The sequence below is a fragment of the Salvelinus alpinus genome, chromosome 6 (genome assembly GCF_045679555.1).
Source record: "Salvelinus alpinus chromosome 6, SLU_Salpinus.1, whole genome shotgun sequence".
NCBI lineage: Eukaryota > Metazoa > Chordata > Actinopteri > Salmoniformes > Salmonidae > Salvelinus > Salvelinus alpinus.
The window spans coordinates 51,990,102-52,006,334 of NC_092091.1; the positions used below are offsets into that span (position 1 = coordinate 51,990,102).

Sequence of the window (16,233 nt, forward strand, 5' to 3'; positions counted from 1 at the left end):
GAAATCAATGTTACTAATGCTGCTACATTTCAATTATACCATAACATTCTCAATTCTTTTGACCGTAGAGCAGAGGATGACAAGGTAGCCAATGACAGGCAGACCCCCCGTCCCGTCCCAAGACATGTGGGGGGGTTACCCAGTGTGACGGGGGATACAGAGATAAGCACCAAGGAGCCAGAGCCACTAGTGTCACCAGTCAGCCTGGACACATCCAAGCAAAACTAGACAGGCAAAACTGCTGAGGAAGTAACTGACTGTTCTCAAGCAGAGACAATAAACCTGGATGAATGTCAGACTGTCGACCAATCACAAAGTGCAAATGAGGTCACGGTGCTTCCAAGGTACCAATTAGACGAGACTGTAGGCAGGACTCCATCCCCTTCCTCAGGGCCAGACTTGGACATGTCCTGCCCTGTAAGACGTATGCCACCTATCAAAGCCTCTAAAGGACACAAAACCCACCCAGAGAGAGGCGAGTTGGTCAGATGACGACATCTTAAGGGTGAGGTCTGAGGAGATTGACATGGCAGAGGGCTCTATGACAGAAGACCCCAATCTTCCATCCTCAACATCAACATGCAGCTCTCCTATTCAAACAAGTCCCACCCACGGGGAGAATAACCAATCGCACCACAAGGCAGAACATTCAGAAGATGTGAGGGTCGAGTGCTTAACGAATGAGTCAGAAATCCTTCACTTGAACAGTAGCCACTCAAATGCTGAATGTTCAGAATGGGAAAACGGTGAAGAATGACAGCTACTTCAGCCAAAACCATGCCTAGATTGACACTAATAGAATGGGTTTCAATACTCCTGAGGGTGCATTCTGTAAGATGTCGTACTGCTTACTGGTGATTCCAAGCTCACATTTCTGAAAGAGATATTACTCTGCTACTGTTGCTCTAATGTGGAATTGAACCCTGCGGCCCTTCTATTCAGTGGTTGAAGCTGGCCTGGACTGACCAGTACAGAGAACCTACTAGCTCCTCATATGTTCTACTGCTTGAGTACTGGCAACTCTTATAGAATACCGTCTCTAAAATGCAAACCTTGTCTAGTTAGCTCAAATTTAAAGTGCGTGCCAGCACTTTTTTCAATGCACCTCAGAATTCTATTTAACATTTCTAATTGTGTGACTCTGAAATCAATCTTATGGATTGCACCCACCCAGCTCTTTCCATCAGTTGTTGGAGGGGAGAGGAATAGTTATTTAAAGGCCCAATGCAGTAGTTTTATATCAATATCAAATTATTTATGGAAAACAATTAATTACCTTAATATAATAGCTTTCCATTTAAAATGTCAAAATAATGATTTTTTTGTTGTTGCAAAAAAAACGGTTCCTCAAGCAAGAATTTTGCTAGGACTGTCTGAGTGGGGAGGGGAAAACTGAAATCTAGCTGTTATTGGCAGTGATGTTTGTAACTCTTTGGTCTATTAACCAATTTACAGCATGGGGACATCACCATGGAAAGCTGAAACTCCCGCCCATGCAAACCTGCTGATTTTATAAGGTCCTGTGTAAAATTTATTTTCAACCAGCAACTTTCAGGAAATAACACTGATCAAATGTTTTCACATTTTTACAGTGTTAATTTCATCAGCTGTTGTACAATGTGATATAAAGAAAAAGAAAAAAATTGCATTTTGACTGCACTGGGCTTTAACAGTATTGGAACATGTAAGGATTTGCAGGTATATTCATCTGAATTCAATCACTTTTTGACAGCATCCCTTTTGATTTAAACAAAACTTTCCATACATGTTTACCCTTGGAAGAAGTGGTCAGAAAGTGACGTTTTGGACATGAAGGCCAAAACAATCAGGAGATAAAGGTGCTCAAAGTTTACCTATTTTGCATACCCCACCACACCATGAGATATTCATGTCTTCATCACTAGAAAAGATACAGTTAAGTTTGAAATAGTTTAAAAGCTTACAAACAGTGTTGTCACCTATTCTTATTTATTGGAGTGCAAAACAATTTAATAAAGAAATTCATTTTTAAAACTTTTAATGTCAATTATCTAAAACCAGTAAAAAGAACTTCACATCTGAGGTTGTGTTCAGACAATAGCTCTTGAATCCAGGGTAGGTGTTATTTCATTTAAGTGTGTTAACACTTGCAGGGCTGATGGCCCAGATGGCATCCCAAGCCATGTCCTCAGAGCATGTGCAGACCAGATGGCTGGAGTGTTTACCGACATACCGGTATTCAATCTATTCATATCCCAGTCTGTTGTCCCCAACTTGCTTCAAGATGTCCAACATTGTTCCTGTACCTAAGAAAGTGAAGATAACTGAACTAAATGACTATCGCTCTGTAGCACTCACTACTGTCCTCATGAAGTGCTTTGAGAGGCTAGTTAAGAACCATATCACCTCCACCTTACCTGACAACTTACCCACTACAATTCACTTACCGCCCCAATAGATCCACGGACGACGCAATTGCTATGGCACTGAACACTGCCCTTCCCCAACTGGACAAGATAAATACCTATATAAGAATGCTGTTCGACTACAGCTCAGCCTTCAATACCATAGTGCCCTCCAAGCTCATCACTAAGCTCAGGGTCCTGGGTCTGAAACCCTCCCTGTGCAACTGGGTCCTGGACTTCCTGACAGGCTGACCCCAAGTGGTGAAGGTAGGCAACAACACCTCCACACCGAAGGCCCCACAAGGGTGTGTGCTCAGCCTCCTCTTATACTCCCTGTTCACCTATGACTGCGTGGCCACACGTCTCCAACTCCATCAAATTTGATACACTTTATACGTACAGTGCATTCGGAAAGTATTCAGACTCCGTCACTCTTTCCACATTTTGTTACGTTACAGCCTCATTCTAAAGTGGATTAAATAAAAAAATCGACACCTTTTTTTTTTTCAAATACCTTATTTACATAAGTATTCAGACCTTTTGCTATGAGACTCAATTAAGCTAAGGTGCATCCTGTTTACATTGCTCAAGTTGTAGAAACATCTCAAACATGATTGGAGTCCATCTGTGGTAAATTGATTGGACTTGATTTGGAAAGGCCTGTCTGTATGAGGTTCCACAGTTGACATTGCATGTCAGAGCAAAAACCAAGCCATGGGCTCGAAGGAATTGTCCCAGACAGGATTGTGTTGTGGCACAGATCTGGGGAAGGGTACCAAAACATTTCTGCAGCATTGAAGGTCCCCAAGAACACAGTGGCCTTCATCATTCTTAAATGGAAGAAGATTGGAACCACCAAGACTCTTCCTAGAGCTGGCAGCCCGGTCAAACTGAGCAATCGGGGGAGAAGGGCCTTGGTCAGGGATGTGACCAAGAACCCGATGGTCACTCTGACAGAGCTCCAGAGTTCCTCTGTGGAGATGGGAGAACCTTACAGAAGGACAACCATCTCTGCAGAACTCCACCAATCAGGCCTTTATGGTAGAGTGGCCAGATGGAAGCCACTCCTCAGTAAAAGGTACAAGACATACCACCAGAGGTCTCTTCACAGTCCCCAAGTCCAGAACAGACTATGGGAGGTGCACAGTACTACATTGAGCCATGACTACAACTCATTCCACATCAAGTAAATCATGCAAGCAGTAAATTTGATTTTTTTTTAAACATAAAAATACACCTTATGGTACAGCAGGGACTGTGAAGCAATACAAACACAGGCACAGACAGATGCATACACACACAATAACATACACACGTACATGTGGATTTTGTGTTTTAGATACAGTTGAAGTCGGAAGTTGGAGTCATTAAAACTCATTTTTCAACCACTCCACACATTTCTTGTTAACAAACTATAGTTTTGGCAAGTTGATTAGGACATCTACTTTGTGCCTGACACAAGTCATGTTTCCAACAATTGTTTACAGATTATTTAACTTATATTTCACTGTATCACAATTCCAGTGGGTCAGAAGTTTACATACAGTAAGTTGACTGTGCCTTTCAAAAGCTTGGAAAATTCCAGAAAATAGGCTAATTGGCTAATTAGGCTAATTAGGCTAAAATAGGCTAATTGACATCATTTGAGTCAATTGGAGGCATACCTGTGGATGTATTTCAAGGCCTACCTTCAAACTCAGTGCCTCTTTGCTTGACATCATGGGAAAATCAAAAGAAATCAGCCAAGACCTCAGAAAAAAATGGTAGACCTCCACAAGTCTGGTTCATCCTTGGGAGCAATTTCCAAACTCCTGAAGGTACCACATTCATCTGTACAAACAATAGTACGCAAGTATAAACACCATGGGACCACGCAGCCGTCATACCGCTCAGGAAGGAGACGCGTTCTGTCTCCTAGAGATGAATGTACTTTGGTGCAAAAAGTGCAAATCAATCCCAGAACAATAGTAAAGGACTTTGTGAAGATGCTGGAGGAAACGGGTACAAAAGTATCTATATCACCCTGTATTCAAGAGCATGTTGTGTCTCAACTAATGGCAGACATGATGTAAAATAGGGTCTAAGCTACAACGTGAAAAAAATTGGTGTTCATGCCTTTTTAGATAACTGGTTAAAAAGGGACAATTTTTATAAAAAAATACTTTATATTATAAAATTGTTTGACAACCCTGTTTGTAAGCTTTTAAATTATGTCAATCCCAACCATTTATCTTTTCCAGTGGTGAAGACCTGGATGTCTCATGGTATGGTGGGGTATGCCAAATGGATCAACTTTGAGGACCTTTATCTCTTGAATATTTTGGCATTCAGGTCCAAAAAGTCACTTCGGAGCACTTTTACAATGGGCAAATATGTATGGAAGGTTTCGTTCCAATAAAGACTGGTGCTGTCAAAAAAAGTGATAGAATTCAAATTGATTTACCTAGATGCAATATACTGTACCATGCGATTTTGGGCATATGCCCTTCCCACTGGGCACACCACATCATTTCAACGTGGACAATCAGGTAATATTTGGTTGAGGTATTGATCAATGAGATTACAACCTATTATTCGCCCACTCAAAAAGACAGCCAGCAGTTAGTTTGTTGAATTTCCAATGTGTTATCACTACTTTCAACCATCAAAAAGCACACTGCTTGGCTAGTATCTGCTTGGATAGTTCCATCCATGCAACTGGTGGATTGTTGGTTGAGTTGAAGACATGAATCCAACATAATTTGTAAACAATTTATTTGGCTATTTACTGTATTATAAAAGTGATATTGAATTGTGTTTGGTTGTCAACACAAACAAATATAAACATTTGAAAGAGATGTATCTACTGCTTGGAAAGTTCCATCTGTCCTATATTCTTTAACTTTGATTTTTGGTTGAATCCAACATATCAATAATTAACTTGTCAACAAACTGGAACTAAATTTGAAATCAACCAAAGCTTGAAACCCTAGGCCTATATTGTCTATTTTTTGTTGAATCCTGGGTTAAATTGCTTAATCGAAACGATTGAAATACTGCTAGTTTTCCCAGAAAACTGCCCTTTTCATTAGCCAATGCAGCAATTTTGAAATGGAAGTGTCAGCCAATCAGCTCCTTTGTTGTTCAACACAATGTGCCATTCCATAATTGCTAATGCTAGCTAGCATGAGAACAAAAAGGGCAGTTTCCCTTGAAAACTATCAGTATTTCAATCTTCTCAATCGAGCGGTATGGATAAAGGTAACATTTGGAGTACAATAGCATATCCCATCCCTGGATTGAGGTATGTTTTCCGACCCATATCTTGTGCCATCACCACGGTGTCTTAATGTAAACATGATTGCGTTTTGACCCTAGTGCAGCTCGGTGTAAACAAACACAACGGTAGGGTCGGTATCTTCTAGCTAATATAAGAGTATTCAGTATTCATTTGAAAGATCTTTTTTTGATATACCGGTAAAAGTATAATGAAATGTAATGGAAAGAAATACACAAATTTCTCAGAAATTATTTACAAAGCACACTTGGAATTTCAATAAAGATCTTTTCAACGTTTAATACAAGATACATGAATTGCTATCAGCTATGGTAAACCTGTCCTATCCCTTAAAATAAAAGATAAACATGACTTTAAAAGAGAAGGAAACATTTTTGTAATTTAGATCTGGATAAAATTAAAGTAATGAAATGAAGTTGTCTTGCGATGAAAGGTGGTGAGCTCAGAAAGAAAAGAGAAGAATAAACTACGATTCCCATCCCCTTCTTCTCTGCTGTCGATTATGGTGCTTATCCCACAGTTTGGGACTGCTCATCCCGATGGTGCAGCACGCCAGCCTCCGCCCAGCATTACCATGTAGCAGGCTCCCCGCATCCCCGCCCTGCCCTAGGTCGTCTGCCTTCTCATGGACCACCACCGCCCGCCCAAGCACCGACAGCCCCCCGAAAAGAGTGGCACTTGATTCAGTCAACTTGTGAACCCTCCCCTGGTGGGCCACAAAGTTCCCAAAGTCCCCCGGGTGGCTGGGATGGGGGACCCTGTAAGGGTTGTAATGGCCACCTGTGGAATCGCAGCCCTCGCTGAAATCCCCGTACTGGTGGATGTGGATGGCTTTTGGCTGATGATCACTATGACTTGGGAAACCATGGAGAAGAAAGAGGACTTTGAGGCTACCCTCAGGGTATTCCTGCTTGAACAGCACCTGTCCATACACGTTAGGTAGACCTTCGCCTAGTTTGGTGCTGGGTCTCATTTTGCAGGCTGCATAGACAGTTTTGTTATACTCCGTGGCCTCTGGTGGGGCCATGTTGGAGGCAGCCTCCTGGCTGTGTGTAGAGGAGCAGGCTTGGAAGCTTACCAGAACCAACAGGAGTATTGGATGAAATAAAGGCATGGTCCTAGCTATTTTATGTAACCTAGAAGAAAAACAAAATACACAATCAGGATCTCATAGTGTCCACAGGGCAACCATGTTTTATCATTAAACTAACCTGTAGCCTAACTAATGCACATAAATATAAACTGATTTAAATTGGGAGGATGAAGCCTTTAGGTCAAAGTTGGGATTTTAAGTACATTAAACTATTCTATACTATTTCAGTACACTTCTTTATACATTTATAATATTTGCCTAACACTATAGACTTGTAGTAGGCTAACCATTGCCTACCTAACCTTGTAGATATTTTTGAAAGATATGCCCTGTCATATTTACATTTAGAATATTTAGGAAAGGCTATTGAAAAGCCAGGTTTACCTGCCAGGCTGGTATTACAGAGACGTGGGGAGGGTAAATATCTATACTACACTACATGCTTAATTTAGCCAATACTACAATTTCTGTTTAGCCTACTTCTCTAATACGAATAGGTTTAAACACATATAAACACTATAGGCAGTGGTGTAAAGTACTTAAGTACTACTTAAGTAGTTTTGGGGGGGTATCTGTAGTTTACTACTTGTATTTTTGACAACTTTTACTTTACTACATTCCTAAAGAAAATAATGTACTTTTTACTCCATACATTTTCCCTGACACCCAAAAGTACTCATTACATGTTGAATGCTTAGCAAGACAGAAAAATTGTCAAATTCACACACTTTCAAGAGAACATCCCTGGTCATCCCTACTGCTTCTGATCTGGCGGACTCACTAAACACAAATATTTCATTTGTAAAGATGTCTGAGATTTTGAGTGCGCCCCTGTGTAACGGATGCGAAATGGCTAGCTAGTTAGCGGTGGTGCGCGCTAGCAGCCTTTCAGTCGGTTACGTCACTTGCTCTGAAACCTAGAAGTAGTGGTTCCCCTTGCTCTGCAAGGGCCGCGGCTTTTGTGGAGCGATGGGTAACGACGCTTCGTGGGTGACTGTTGTTGATGTGTGCAGAGGGTCCCTGGTTCGCGCCCGTGTCGGGGCGAGGGGACGGTCTAAACTTATACTGTTACATTGATGCTGTTGACCCGGATCACTGGTTGCTGCGGAAAAGGAGGAGGTCGAAAGGGGGATGAGTGTAACGGATGCGAAATGGCTAGCTAGTTAGCGGTGGTGCGCGCTAGCAGCCTTTCAGTCGGTTACGTCACTTGCTCTGAAACCTAGAAGTAGTGGTTCCCCTTGCTCTGCAAGGGCCGCGGCTTTTGTGGAGCGATGGGTAACGACGCTTCATGGGTGACTGTTGTTGATGTGTGCAGAGGGTCCCTGGTTCGCGCCCGTGTCCGGGCGAGGGGACGGTCTAAAGTTATACTGTTACACCTGGCTATCCGTAAATAAAAAAAATGTAAATGGTTCCGTGTGGTTTGCTTAATATAAGGAATTAGAAATTATTTATACTTTTGATACTAAAGTATATTTTAGCAATTACATTCTTTTTTTTACACTTAAAACTTATTCGGGATCAGTGTCCTGTCCACGGGACGGTTAAGCTAACATTGGCTAATGCGATTAGCATGAGGTTGTAAGTAACAAGAACATTTCCCAGGACATAGACATATCTGATATTGGCAGAAAGCTTAAATTCTTGTTAATCTAACTGCACTGCCCAATTTACAGTAGCTATTACAGTGAAAGTATACCATGCTATTGTTTGAGGAGAGTGCACAATTTTGAACATGAAAAGTTATTAATAAACAAATTAGGCACATTTGGGCAGTCTTGATAAAATAATTGAACAGAAATACAATGGTTCATTGAATGACCCTTCTCTTGCATTTCAAAGATGGTATAAAATTAATACAAAAGAACGGTTGTTTTTTTTCTTCGTATTATCTTTTACCAGATCTATTGTGTTATATTCTCCTACATTCCTTTCACATTTCCACAAACTCAACTGTTTCCTTTCAAATTGTACCAAGAATATGCATATCCTTGCTTCAAGGCTTGAGCTACTAGCAGTTAGATTTGAGTATGTCATTATAGCCGAAAATTGAAAAAAGGTTTTTTAAGTATATTTAAAACCAAATACTTTTAGTCTTTTACTGAAATAGTATTTTACTGGGTTACTTTTACTTTTCTAGTCATTTCCTATTAAGGTATCTTTAATTTAACTCAAGCATGACTATTGTGTCGTTTTTCCACCACTGACTATAAGCTATAGCTTGTAGTAATAATTGAGGAAAACACACCCAAATGAACACACATTCCTCAGTCGCTTACGGTCTTTGAAGTCCAACGTATTTCGGATTTGGCATGCAATTTTTTTGAATATATGTTGATGGCGTTCGTGATCTCTGTAGCCTACCTGTCTGGCGAAATCACAATTCTTGACAATTGTCGAAATAAACCATCGAGGTTGTCACAAACTTTGCAGAGCCCGTCAATCTTGAGGGTGTTCGATTTTGTGCACCGGGCTATGGTCCATGACATGAACGGGTAAAAGTAGTGAGGGTGGAGCACCATTCTAATAATCTCAAATAGAAAAAGTAATCTGCACCGCTCGGTCATGTTGTAAACACGGCAGCGTGATGTGTAGTTCAGAAACATACATCTATTTTAGTTTAATTGGGAATTCAGATCAAGTATTTTTATAAAAAGCAATCACTGATGGCAGGGGGAAACACAGAATCTTACTCATTACCACGTCACTTTTGTTTTGAGCCGATTTGGCACCTGGCTCACGGCAGGGTGGAAGCCGGTTCCTAAACGAACGCATTAATAAAATCCTCTCCTTGTGTAACCAGAGGGCGTAGGTGGTGGGTGGAGCCGGGGTGAAGGGACACATTCTTTCCAGGTCATTTCGCTCGGGGGCGGTGCTCTACGTCACGGTGGGCGTAGGTTTCAAAGTGCATGGACTGTCCAGATGCTCGTCCACGTTCAACCGAGGACCCTCCGCCTGGGACCTTCTTCATAAATTAAACTCTGGTGGGTTTATACTTTATAGTTTACAATTGAACTTTCGTATTAGTACATCATTTTGCTTTATTTGAACTAACAATAGCTAGCTGGACCAGTTTTCCCAAAAGTTAACGATGTGTAAAATTTTGCTTTCTAGCCAACCAACAACGTCAATGCTGCTATCAAGCCAATCTACTTTAGATGAAGTGAAATTTATGAAATTGATCATGACTAGATTTAATCTCATTTCACTGCAATTGGTTAGTCAACGTGCAATAATACCTGTATACTGTCAATCACTGAGATTCATTATTTGCCTTCATTAGGAACTCTTTATCTGATGGATTTTTGGATGTCTTTGATTTTATAGATTTTTTTTCAAGGGCCTATACATGAGGCCAACTTTACCATAATTTATCCTGGAGGCATTGGGCATACTCACACATCCAGTCTCATTACTTTGCGTGAATGAAACAGTATCTCTCAACTTTTAACAATGCAAAATATTAATACAAAATAATTTGTTTTAGCTTCTTTATATTCTGTGGCTACATTATTAGCAAACAACGTGAATTCAGAGATTACATTTGTTTAGGCTACTTCATTTTTGTGGCTCCCTGATTAAACAGTAACATCCATTACTGTAGTTAGGCTTGGTATGTCCACCAGATGCATGTCTACCAGATCAGTGGAGACTGGTGGGAGGAGCTATAGGAGTACTGGCTCATTGTAATGGCTGGAATGGAATAATGGAATGGAGTCAAATGTGTGGTTTCCATATGTTTTATGTGTTTGATACCGTTCCATTAATTGCATTCCAGACATTACAATGAGCCTGTCTTCCTATAGCTCCTCCCACCATCCTCCTCAGCACCTGATGCATCAAACTCTTTGCTTTCTGGCGGAGGTCATTCGTTGTCAATGGAGCAGTCAGCAACGCAATGTTGGGGATGCCGCACTAGGCTGCGGTGCGTTCTGTGTACCGCATGCGTTCAATATTTTCAACTCATGCTTTGCTTTACCATGTGGTGGTACAAATGGAAGTACACACACAGACTCCAACTAGCTAGTTTTTAGCTAGTTGAAAAGCGAGCTACACATCAGGCAAAACAAAACGCATCTGCATCTGGTGGACATCGGACGTACCCCTGCACATCGACTCGGTACTGGCACACCTTGTATATAGCCAAATTATTGTTACTCATTATGTATCTATTATTACTTGTATTATTAATTGTTTTACTTTTCTATTATTTCTCTATTTTCTTTTGCTGCATTGTTGGGAAGGGCCCGTAAGGAAGCATTTCACTGTTAGTATACACCTGTTGTTTACGAAGCATGTGAAGAATAAAATGTTATTTTAATTCCAAGTCGGAAACTTCCAGAGCTCCGACTTTCGACCTGAAGATCACTGACGTCATGATTTGACCTAGTTTTTTCAGAGTTCCCAGTTGTCTTGAAAGCACAATGGGTGTTTCTCAAAATCCATACTACTTTGAGGCGTTATATGTGTCTATACCTTAATTGTAAAATGTCATATTAAACTAACAACTGATAAATCAATGATTATTGTAGAGTGATTATTGGAAGACTCGAGCTGCTCATGCTCCGAACACGCAAATTGGACCAGGGAGGCTGGAGTATGAGTCCAAATCAAAGTATGCGAAACGGAGCACGGAGAGCACTTCTCGAATGCGTACTCCGTTTGAACATATTTTGAAGAATGTATTGATGCAAGCTTCAATGGAAGTATGCAAAGAAATATGACGCAACCACAAAAAATGGACGCAAAAATGTATTGAAATCAATGGCGGACATTATTTGAGCTGACATTATTTCTCTCATTATTTGAGAGAAAATACACTCTGACTTCAGAATGAAATGTTGCCTATTCACATCTCATACAGTATGGTTGCCTGACTGCAATATGTTATCTTGATATGTTAATAAATACATGCTGTGTTAATTTTGGCATGTTTACCTGGCTATGTACTATAGATTGCAAGCCCATAATAAGTCAATAGGGGTAACTGGCGAGCTACTACTACTATTTGCTAGCCAGCCAGATAGCCATGAAAAATTGTTAGCAAGCTGTCAATGAAGAATTGACACCTATCTTGCATAATATTTGTTTTAGGTCATTTTTGCCTGTTAAACTATCTGGTTAGCTACATTACCACGATTCACATATAGCTAGCTGATAGTTATGAAGTAAAAGGGTTGCTTTGTGTATATATTCTTCTCTATTGCCATTGTTGTCCTGGCTGGAAGACGGTTCAGTAAATGGGTATTGTAAGTTAACTGACTAGCCAGGAAAAATTGGTGGCTACCCATGAAAAATGTACATCTACCTTGCATATTTTTTATTTTACCTTTAGGCAAGTCAGTTAAGAACAAATTCTTATTTACAATGACGGCCAAGGAACAGCGCGTTAACTGTCTTGTTCAGAACGGAAGATTTTTTACTTTGTCAGCTCAGGGATTTGATCTAGCAACCTTTCGGTTACTGGCCCAAAGCTCTAACCACTAGGCTACCTGCCGCCCCGCATAACAGTAGTTGTAGGTCATGTTTGGCCGTTTAACTAGCTGACTAGCTAGATTATTACGATTCACATATCTAGCTGATAATTATGTATCAAAACATTTGCTTTGTGTATATCTTGTTTCGTCTATTGTTGCCATTGCCATAGCTGGACAAGTTGTATAATTGTTTTATTATTAACAACAAATCAATACAAAAAGTACATGGGGAACACAAGTATATATCAAATCAAAGCAGATGTTATTGTGAGTGTAGCGAAATGCTCTTGTTTCTAGCTCCAACAGTGCAGTAATATCTAACAAGTAATATCTAACAATTTCTCAACAATACACACAAATCGAAAAAAATCTAAAACTGTTATCGTTTTATATATATACACTACCTGTCAAAAGTTTTAGAACACCTATTCATTCAAGGGTTTTTCTTTATTTGTACTATTTTCTACATTGTAGAATAATAGTGAAGACATCAACACTATGAAATAACACATATGAAATCAGGTAGTAACCGAAAACAAATCCAAATATATTTTATAAATCATGTAGCCGCCCTTTGCCTTGATGATAGCTTTGCACACTCGTGGCATTCTCTCAACCAGATTCATGAGGTAGTCACCTGGAATGCATTTCAATTAACAGGTGTGCCTTGTTAAAAGTTAATTTGTGGAATTTCTTTCCTTCTTAATGCGTTTTAGCCAATCAGTTGTGTTGTGACATGGTAGGGGTGGTATACAGAAGATAGCCCTATTTGGTAAAAGACCAAATCCATATTATAGCAAGAACAGCTCAAATAAGCAAAAATAAAAGACAGTCCATCATTACTTTAAGACATGAAGGTCAGCCAATCTGGAATATTTCAAGAACTTTTAAAGTTTCTTCAAGTGTAACCACAAAAACCATCAAGCGCTATGATGAAACTGCCTCTCATGAGGACCACCACAGGAAAGGAAGACCCAGAGTTACCTCTGCTGCAGAGGATAAATACATTAGTGTTAACTGCACCTCAGATTGCAGTCCAAATAAATGCTTCACAGAGTTCAAGTAACAGACACAACTCAACATCAACTCTTCAGAGGAGACTGCGTGAATCAAGCCTTTATGGTCGAATTGCTGCAAAGAAACCACTAATAAAGGACACAAATAATAAGGAGAGACTTTCTTGGGCCAAGAAACAATAGACATTAAACCGGTGGAAATCTGTCCTTTGGTCTGATGAGTCCAAATTTGAGATTTTTGCTTCCAACCACCATTGGATTCAGAGTAAGTGAACGGATGACCACCGCATGTGTGGTTCCCACCGTGAAGCATGGAACATGGAGCTGCATTCTGCAGTGATACGCCATCCCATTTGGTTTGCGGTTATCATTTGTTTCATTATCATTTGTTTTTCAACAGGACAATGACCCAACACACCTCCAGACTGTGTAAGGGCTATTTGACCAAGAACGAGAATGATGGAGTGCTGCATCAGATGACCTGGCCTCCACAATCAACCGACCTCAACCGAATTGAGATGGTTTGGGATGGGGGTTGGTTTGGGATAGGGTTGAGATGGTTTGGGATGGGGTTGGACCGCAGAGTGAAGGAAAAGCAGCCAACAAGTGCTCAGCATATGTGGGAACTCCTTCAAGGCTGTTGGAAAAGCATTTCTCATGAAGCTAGTTGAGAGAATGCCAAGAGTATACAAAGCTGTCATAAAGGCAAAGGGTGAATACTTTAAAGAATCTAAAATATATTTTGATTTGTTTAACACTTTTTTGTTTACTACATGATTCCATATTCATTATTTTATAGTTTTGACGTCTTCACTATTATTCTAAATGTTGAAAATAGTAAAAAAAATAAAAAAATAAACATTGAATGAGAAGGTGTGTCCAAACTTTTGACTGGTACTGTATTTCTAACAATGTCAGACTGGTATTAGGCATACTTGACTACTCAGACCTAATAACCAAGGATAGCTTCATATAATATTGGGATTTTTCTAAAGCTTTTGACACAGTGGAACATCCGTTCCTCGTCCATTCACTTGAGAAATTTGGTGTTGGTGATGTTTCCTGTAAGGCTATTAAGACTTTCTATACGAATGGTAACAGCTCTATTAAACTGACACTTGGCACTTCACCTAGATTTGAGTTAAAGAGAGGAATTAGGCAAAGTTGTCCTATCTCACGTATCTGTTTTTATAAATCATCCAACTTCTTACATTCTTTAAATAATAGGTATTTCCTATTAAGGTATTTCCATAGCTGGTAAAAAAAATATATTATAAGCCAGCTGGCTGACTATTTTCTGAAAGACGCTAGTCAGATTCCCATATCGAGCAATGTGATAGAATCATTTTCCAAAGCATCAGGTCTATGTCTTAACATTAATAAATGTGAACTCAAGGCTGTCAAAGATTGTGTGACACCCTCATGTTATGGTATTCCAGTGAAAGAAGAACTTACATATTTTGGCATAACCAATACTAAGGACTACGGTTTGCCACTGCACATGGAGACAAAGATTGTACTTTTTGGAGAAATGTCCTCTGGTCTGATGAAACAAAAATAAAACTGTTTGGCCATAATGACCATCGTTATGTTTGGAGGAAAAAGGGGGAGGCTTGCAAGCTGAAGAACATCATCCCAACCGTGATGCAGCATCATGTTGTGGGGGTGCTTACAGCAGGAGGGACTGATGCACTTCACAAACTAGATGGCACCATGAGGAGGAAAATTATGTGGATATATTGAAGCAACATCTCAAGACATCAGTCAGTAAGTTAAAGCTTGGTTGCAAATGAGTCTTCCAAATGGACAATGACACCAAGCATATTTACAAAGTTGTGGCAAAATGGTTTAAGGACAACAACGTCAAGGTATTGGAGTGGCCATCACAAAGCCCTGACCTCAATCCTACAGAAAATGTGTGGGCAGAAGTGAAAAATCGTGTGCGAGCAAGGAGGCCTACAAACCTGACTCAGTTACACCAGCTCTGTCAGGAGGAATGGGCCAAAATTCACCCAACTTATTGTGGGAAGCTTGTGGAAGGCTACCTGAAACGTTTGACCCAAGTGAAACAATTTAAAGGCAATGCTACCAAATACTAATTGAGTGTATGTAAACTTCTGACCCACTGCGAATGCGATGAAAGAAATAAAAGCTGAAATAAATCATTCTCTCTACTATTATTCTGACATTTCACATTCTTAAAATAAAGTGGTGATCCTAACTGACCTAAGACAGGGAATTATTACTAGGATTAAATGTCAGGAATTGTGAAAAACTGAGTTAAAATGTATTTGGCTAAGGTGTATGTAAACTTCTGACTTCAACTGTACCTACTTATTAACTAAATTAAGGAAGTTTCTTTAAAAAGTATTAATACATAGTATCCTGCCAACCACTATATGAAGTGATAAAAATTACCACCCAGAAACATATTTTTTGGCATTCTATTCATGTTAGGAATCTGTGGCAAGATATCAGTAGATTTATAACTGAACACATTTATGAATTGAACTATATTTTAAGACAGCTGGAAGAAGCTTCAGTGAATGGGGAGGTGAAGCGTGAGGTAATACAGTAGGGGGGATGCGAGTGCTTCTCAAATGTATTGTTTTATTCATTCTCCACACTCTCGTCCTCACAAGAAAGTACTCAAGAGAACGTGGTCGGAGAACACACTCGGAGCATGAGAGTGTGGAGCACGGTATAATGCATATTGAGAAACACCCAATGTGTCCCCATTGCTTATAGAGCTCGCCAGTTTGTTCTAAAATCCGGAAATGAAACCTCTGGTTTGTTCAGCCAGAGATTTGTGTATAATGAGGAGATGCCCAAACAATGGAAGTCAATGGGCTCGTTTTAGTGAGATAGCAACCGACCGTTGTCCCAAAGGCGGGAAAGGCAGGCAACAAGTTTAGGTCCAAAATAAATCAAGACAAACGTATTGGGCTTATTTTGAACAGATTTTGGGGAGATGTAATCTCTCGCTTCG

General features: G+C 40.0%; 2 protein-coding genes and 1 long non-coding RNA gene across 10 annotated transcripts in view; 2 read left to right on the top strand and 1 right to left on the bottom strand.

The window, feature by feature from the left end:
• Positions 1-6,395, top strand: part of LOC139578840 (coiled-coil domain-containing protein 149-like) — a 37,062-nt gene extending 30,667 nt beyond the window's left edge. For all 6 annotated transcript variants that reach the window (XM_071406922.1, XM_071406920.1, XM_071406921.1 and 3 more), the window contains one exon: positions 69-6,395. In XM_071406922.1, coding sequence (XP_071263023.1) covers positions 69-88 — 20 coding nt within the window. In that variant the 3' untranslated portion in view covers positions 89-6,395. The remainder of the gene's footprint in view (positions 1-68) is intronic.
• On the bottom strand, positions 5,915-9,288 carry LOC139578842 (extracellular superoxide dismutase [Cu-Zn]-like). Of its 3 annotated transcripts, none has more exons than XM_071406926.1 (2): positions 9,116-9,288; positions 5,915-6,797 (listed from the first exon to the last, which is right to left on the bottom strand). In XM_071406926.1, the coding sequence occupies exons 1-2, from the start codon at positions 9,271-9,273 to the stop codon at positions 6,128-6,130; spliced, it is 828 nt and encodes a 275-aa protein (XP_071263027.1). In that variant the 5' UTR covers positions 9,274-9,288; the 3' UTR covers positions 5,915-6,127. The 3 variants fall into 3 exon arrangements, with proteins under 3 accessions (XP_071263027.1, XP_071263028.1, XP_071263029.1); XM_071406927.1 differs by having other exon boundaries at positions 9,031-9,189; XM_071406928.1 differs by having other exon boundaries at positions 9,000-9,189.
• Positions 9,289-9,634: 346 nt separating this feature from the next.
• Positions 9,635-11,271, top strand: LOC139578843 (uncharacterized). Its single transcript, XR_011675630.1, has 2 exons — positions 9,635-9,735; positions 9,866-11,271. It is a non-coding gene; the product is annotated as an uncharacterized lncRNA (long non-coding RNA).
• Positions 11,272-16,233: the final 4,962 nt, after the last annotated feature.

Coding starts and splice junctions, on each gene's coding strand:
- LOC139578842 (XM_071406926.1), bottom strand. CDS start 9,273: ATGGTGCTCCACCCTCACTACTTTTACCCGTTCATGTCATGGACCATA. Junction 6,798..9,115: donor ATTGTGATTTCGCCAGACAG/GTAGGCTACAGA, acceptor TTTTTCTTCTAG/GTTACATAAAATAGCTAGGA.